Source organism: Schistocerca serialis, chromosome 4, assembly GCF_023864345.2.
Source record: "Schistocerca serialis cubense isolate TAMUIC-IGC-003099 chromosome 4, iqSchSeri2.2, whole genome shotgun sequence".
NCBI lineage: Eukaryota > Metazoa > Arthropoda > Insecta > Orthoptera > Acrididae > Schistocerca > Schistocerca serialis.
The window spans coordinates 484,298,411-484,305,048 of NC_064641.1; the positions used below are offsets into that span (position 1 = coordinate 484,298,411).

Consider the following 6,638-nt stretch of genomic DNA (forward strand, 5'->3'; position numbering starts at 1 on the left):
GTCTTGTATGTTGCCCTTGCTCACTGTGACATTCGTAGCTTTATGGAAAGAATGTGGCCTTACAGATCAAAATCTTCAACGATTTAAGTAAACATTATTTTTTCCAATACACAGAGTTGACTGTTATCTCATTAGTTCCAATACCATTACTGTTGCCCTCCTACATGATTTTTAAAGATAACTATTAATGCCATATAGCTCTTGAGGGATAAACACTAAGTATATTGGCGTGACGCTTTCAGTAAAGCAGATCAGGGATGAGGTTGTTGTAATAAGAGAGTCATTTGTAGCTTATGTGTGATGCTTTTTATTTAAATAGTAATGCCTCGTGATGAAGTCGGGCCCGGTGCCTGCCGGTGGTGGTGTTAGCTTAGCCGTGGTAGCCGCCGTATCCGTAGCCGTGGCCAAGAGCGAGGGGTGCGTGGGCGGCGAAGACGGGGGCGGCGGCGACGACGGGGGCGGCGACGGGCACCGCAGCCTTGACGACGGCGGGGGCGGCGACGGCCACGGGCACAGAGTTGGTCACCTGGTGGATCCTGGCGTAGGAGGTGGCCACCGGCACGGCGGGCGCGTGCGCCACGGCGACGGCGGGGGCGGGCGCCACCGCGACGGCGGGGGCGGCGTAGCCTCCCAGGTAGCCGGCGTGGGCGGCGGCCACGGCGCACAGCAGGATCACCTGTGAGTGGAGGCGGCGATTAGCGGTGAGCTACAGCCTATGCCGGCCAGTACATGGTGTTCACTGTTCGCGATCATCTTATTCTCACAGAAACCCTCTTCTCAAAGTATCGGTATACACCATTGAAGAGTGGAATGACAATTGATCTTAAATCCGAGGCGCGAATCACTCAGTAAGGTATGACCGCAGCAACAACCAATGTCAGTTTACCGGCCACTGTGTGTCGTGTAGGCCATTTTTTTATCATTTCTTCTTTAGTGGATTAAGGACGATGCGTGATTTTGTTAAGAACAAAACATGTACGAAATGATCGTGAGAGTATAAAGATTGTAAGGTAAACGGCGAAAAGTTAGTAAAGACATATTCATGTTTTATATTACTACAAAGCCGAAGGCGTACCGAGCAGGAGACGTGAAGGGCAGCAGCTTCTTTCCACCCCCATCCCTAGAAAAAACATTACCTTCACAAACCGAAGTCGAATGCTGTCTCAATCACAGAGACAGACAAATGAATTAGGTATCAGTTTTAAGAAAGGCGGAATATGTAACTGATATTTACTAGTAACAAGTGTACCCACAATCATTTCTCGTGAAACCTTAAAAAAAATTTCACCTCTCCTCTCCCGCCCTCTTGGGCAAAGAATTGTCAGGAAATATATTTCACGAACTACGAAGGCACTTTCAGTATAATCCACACGTTTCAGGTATACGCCTGGTTAATAACAATAACAGTCAACACTTCCTTGCTTTTTGTGTATTATCAGAAGCTCTACTGATTGTTAGAAGCTTTCAAAATAACCCAGCGCTCTTACCACACACTAATTACTTCTTTGAGGGGCTGTTAGGAGCTGGAAAAGCAGCAATTGTTGCTGTGTACGCAGCTTTATTTCTCTAAACAGCAAATCACTCTCTAAATCGGAAAGCGATTTGCTCTTGCAAAATGTGCGTTTTCACAGTGATATAAGCCTTTAAATGAGCATATTCATCAAGGCTTTTTGTTAAATCTTTTGTTTGTGTGTAAAGAATAAAGGAAAATTTTGCAAGAAACTTGGAATGAGAAAACTTACACTTGTGGAGCAGGAGACAGAACGTAATTGCTACAGTGATATGGTTTTCATTTCCTTCAATGACGGGATTTCTAGAAACAAAGAAGTAATGCAAACGAGACTGACACAATATGGGATCGGTAAGCAGCAACTGTCATACGTTTCAAGTGATTTACTGGGATCACGAACAACTAAACCAGTGACTGCCAGCAGATGGATCACGTATTTGCTAAATGGACTGCTTTGATCACTGCAGTGCCTCCCATGACACAAGTGACACGGCTACGATAGGAGTCTTTGATGAGAAAAGAAACAGCCGGAAAATGTATATAATTAATTTAGAATGAAGGGATGCCCTGGAAATAGAGATGTTATAGGTAGCTTTCAGATTCACATTGCACCGAAACAAGATGGTGTAGATGGCCTTGGTGCGTACTCCAGTAGCAATAAACGACAGTAACTTGCTGATGGGGCTTATTTCCTATACGACGTACTCACTGGCCTAGGGTCAAGAAGGACTATTGATAATTTACACTTCTTACCCAAAGGCAACAGCAATGTCTATAGTTATTTCAAAAATGTTTTATGCTATTCTGGGAGAGATAAGCGAATTTTAAGTCTCAGGACGTTATATAGAGTGCAGTCGACTTTGGAAGGCGAGTTTCAAGAAACAAAAATTTGAGCATTCCAATTAATGGAGAGACCTGGCAATAAAATCCGGAACGTTAAGAGGAAATAAAGTACCAGTTTCGATGGTCCAATCAAGAGACGTTCAAATAAGCTTTTATGCCTTTGATGGGCTCCTCAACGTGCCAGATATTTCATTCAGTTTGTTTATGAAATTAATCGATATTTGACAATAATATGTAGGCTTTCAAAAAATGGTTCAAATGGCACTGAGCACTATGGGACTTAACATTTGAGGTCATCAGCCCCCTAGAACTTAGAACTACTTAAACCTAAGGACATCACACACATCCATGCCCGAGACAGGATTCGAACCTGCGACCGTAGCGGTCGCACGGTTCCAGACTGTAGCGCCTAGAACCGCTCGGCCACCACGGCCGGCCTGTAGGCTTTCACCGGCTATGTTTACAGCCTTGCTTACATCGCTTTTCTGGGGAGTACGACTTGTAAATATTTCTGTGCCTAGCGCTTTATCCCTACTACAAGAGATGCAGATGAATCTCCAACGTGAACTGCTTTACAACACCAAACAGTGTACATTGTACTTGCTCAGCTGGCCGAGGCTGTCGAACTGTTTGTTGCTGTATTTAGTACCAACACACATAGTTAGTCTAAAATTAGTCCTTCTTCTTTCTGTTAAATTTGTTTCTGTTTTCTTAATTTCTACGGTCTGTGCACTACGTCCTAGCACAGTAACGGTTTGAGCCTGGTGAGATTTTGGTATCGGGAAATCGAATTTATAGTCCTCTGGTCCCAGTTCGTAATGTCATTAACACGCATTCCAAGTGAGCATGAAGTTAAACGCGGTGCTCTCATAGTGTATCTCTACCAGAAATACAGCAGCCATTGGCTTCCCACGCTAGTGTCAAGGAACAGACAGAGACGCGGGAGTGGCTGTCGCCATGATGTCGGTCGTTCTCACAGGGCAGGCCGCGCGGCGGCAGTGAAAGGAGCCTTACCGCCAGTCGGAGCTCCTCTGCCCCGCGCTCCGACGGTGGGGAACGGCCCGAGGAATCGCGACTCACGTAACAGCGGCCGGCGCTGCCGCTGTCCGGCGGTGGTGCGACTGTCGACCGCCACGGTTACACGTAACACGCGTCATCCGCTCTCCAGTGATGAAAGTAGAGCACGCCAAAACAGCAACAACGAGCGTCTAATTGAGTACCTGCTGAGGCAGTCGCAAGACAGGCGTTTCTCTAAGACTCAAACGACAAAACTACGATTCTAAGGAAAGTTCGCCTCGGTAGCTGCAGGGCCTGCGTGACAGATCGCAAACTGAACTGGTCCAGATTCGATTTCTGGCCGGGTCGGTGATTTTCATCCTTCGGAGACAGGATGTTATGTTGTCCTTATCTTCGTACCGTCATACCGACAAGAAAACCGCGTGCATAGCGCCTCATGAGAGAAAAAAAAAAAACTTTTGAATCAATTTCAGTGGCCAGAAGCCATGAAACATTCTTGGTTCAGTTGAATGTTAGACAGGCACGTTAGAAACTATTTCGAACCATCTTATTAATTCGTATAATGAGCTCCTTTTAATATGTATACGAGCGCAACCACCACAGTTTCTCAAACTAAAGGGTGATTTCAGTTTCATATCTCGTTGTCTAGATGCTGATAGAAGTAAAGCAGTCTTTTGGCTAGAGGAGGAAGAGTGAAGAGTGGATCTTAGTCTCATGAAAGAAGCGTCCAGGTAACCGGCTGAAACGATTTAGCCGGCCGGAGTGGCCAAGCGGCTCTAGGCGCTACAGTGTGGAATCGCGCGACCGCTACGGTCGCAGGTTCGAATCCTGCCTCGGGCATGGATGTGTGTGATGTCCTTAGGTTAGTTAGGTTTAAGTAGTTCTAGGGGACTGATGACCTCAGAAGTTAAGTCCCATAGTGCTCAGAGCCATTTGAATTTTTGAAACGATTTACGGGAGCAGTCTAAACTATTAATGTAGACTGCTAATCAACCCTAATTCGACTGGAATACGAGTACAGTGCTGGAACGATTGAATTACTTGACTGCAAGTGGCTGTACGTGGAGGAATGGATCCCGAAACAGGGAGTTTAGACTCATACTTCAGCGGTTTAATTTTTAACGAAAATAATTTTTCACATTTCCAGTCAGTTCATTAACTAACAAATTTCTCTCATCGAGACATGTGGAAATGTTGTATCTCAAGTTTTCCGCTATGCTGGCAACTGTACATATGTAAGTTTGAAAAGTTTTTGAAAATGGGGAGATACATTGTCATAAAAGTGAGTATATTGCTGCCAGTTGGCACAGACCTAACTAACATTGTGTTAACAAGTGTGTCTTACAAGAATGTAGAGTACTGTAATAGGCCTAACTCATCATTGTCTTGATATTATTCTGCTTATGAGTCTGGCTGTTTAGTGTTCCAATGATTCTTCTTGCAGTATTCCTTGTTTCCTTTAGTAGCTTGAAATGTCATAAGCACTGAAGCATGAACGAAACAATTTTGACAGGTTGATGTAACGCATTTCAGAGTTCAGGTGGAAGAGCAGCAGTTTATCCTATGGAGGCAATATGCACCAGTCTATTAGGTAAGTAAGGTCCGATCGGTCGCAAAATGGAAAGCACTGTGAAAGTCAAAAATGTTTTATTTGCAACAGTTAGCTACACCTTTCTGCCACTTCTCCACATAGTCGCCGCTCCTACTTAGACATTTGCCGTAGCGTTGTACCAACTTTTCAAGACCCTCGTCACAGAAGGCAGCCACCCACGCTTTACGCCTATTCTCTGTGCTGGTCTACAGCTCGTTGTCTGTGCCAAAATGCCAGCGATTCATGTGGGCAGATACGAAACTCAAGGGGAGCCAGTTACGATCTGTATTGTGGGTGATCAAACCCTTCCCATAGAAAACGCAGCAGGAGCATCTTCATTGACCCCGTAGAGTTCAGCCGAGAATTGTCATGAAGAAGATAAGGCTTGACAGTTATGTTATGCGGGCTGCAAGGCATCAGGCGAAATTTATTACCAGGCCCTCACACTTGGTAGGAGGTAGCATTTATCTAGGCATCTTTACGTGTTCACTGTGCGCTCAGAATTGAAAAGAACGATTTCACGAGATCGACATTTCACAGTGACCGTATAATGCACAACAGTAGCGATGTTACGCTTTACCAGTGTTTTGTACGTGGACGGTACTTAATATGAAGAGAAATGAGAATGCCAAGGCAACAGAATTATTTTATCAGTGCTTGGAAGATAAGTAGCCTGTACTACATAGTAGCAACAAATGCTCAAGCAAGTGCTACAGGAAAAATGGTACCCCACCTCCACCTAATACTTCCACTGTGTACTCTTCACCATATCCAATGTACTATTGCTCCCATAAAACATCATCTATTTCTTTAAAAATGAAAGTGCTATACGCAACTTATCTGCGAGACGCCCTGCTCTGAATGTGACCACTAATCACAAACAGTCAGAGATGTAGAGCCACGACTAATGATTAGGTAGCGAGTAGGACTCACCAGCTTGTACATGATGTCGGAGTGGGTTGTGGCGTCGGAGACGGTGGACTGTAGGAGGCTGTGAGCGAACGGTGCCGACGGAGCTGAGGCGCGACGCTTTTATAGCGGCGCGTCGCCCAGGGCCGGGGTTGGAGCGCGGCGAGTGGCGGCGGTGACGGGCGATGGCCAAGGCTTTCCTTTCACGGTGCCACCACGGCTGGGCCGGGGCGGACGCGATCTCTTAATGAGCCTCGTTACGGGGGCAGCACGGCGCGTGCCGCTATGCACTCCTTCTGGGCATCCACACAACTCGCAGAGACCAGCTGTCACAGCAGCTACACACTACACTGCTGTTTGAAGCGATCAGACAGGGCGTCCCACAGGGGTCGATTTATGGTCTTCTGTTTTTTCTGACATAGGTAAATGAGGTACTGAGTACCACAAGGGCCTAAACTACAAAGTCATCGATTTTGACACTGTGGCATGTATGCCTGCTCCTAACATGCATTGATCTTGTGGTGAACCAGTTTTATCTTTATCTGCAGCCCCACAGTGTATAATTATATGAACACTCACGAAAGCTGTCTCATTGATTCCTTGGATAGTCGCCGCCACAAGGACCCAAATAACAAAGCAGTATTTCGCCCCTCTGCACAGCTCAATTGTTAGCTATGGTTGACAAAGTAACTGATGGTTCAAATGGTTCTGAGCACTATGTGACTTAACTTCTGAGGTCATCAGTCGCCTAGAACTTAGAACTAATTA

General features: G+C 45.8%; 1 protein-coding gene across 1 annotated transcript; it reads right to left on the bottom strand.

Moving 5' to 3' along the window:
• Positions 1 to 283: 283 nt before the first annotated feature.
• On the bottom strand, positions 284 to 6,032 carry LOC126475182 (cuticle protein 70, isoforms A and B). The gene is made up of 2 exons (XM_050102823.1): positions 5,895 to 6,032; positions 284 to 676 (listed from the first exon to the last, which is right to left on the bottom strand). The coding sequence occupies exons 1-2, from the start codon at positions 5,904 to 5,906 to the stop codon at positions 371 to 373; spliced, it is 318 nt and encodes a 105-aa protein (XP_049958780.1). The 5' UTR covers positions 5,907 to 6,032; the 3' UTR covers positions 284 to 370.
• Between the last annotated feature and the right edge of the window lie 606 nt (positions 6,033 to 6,638).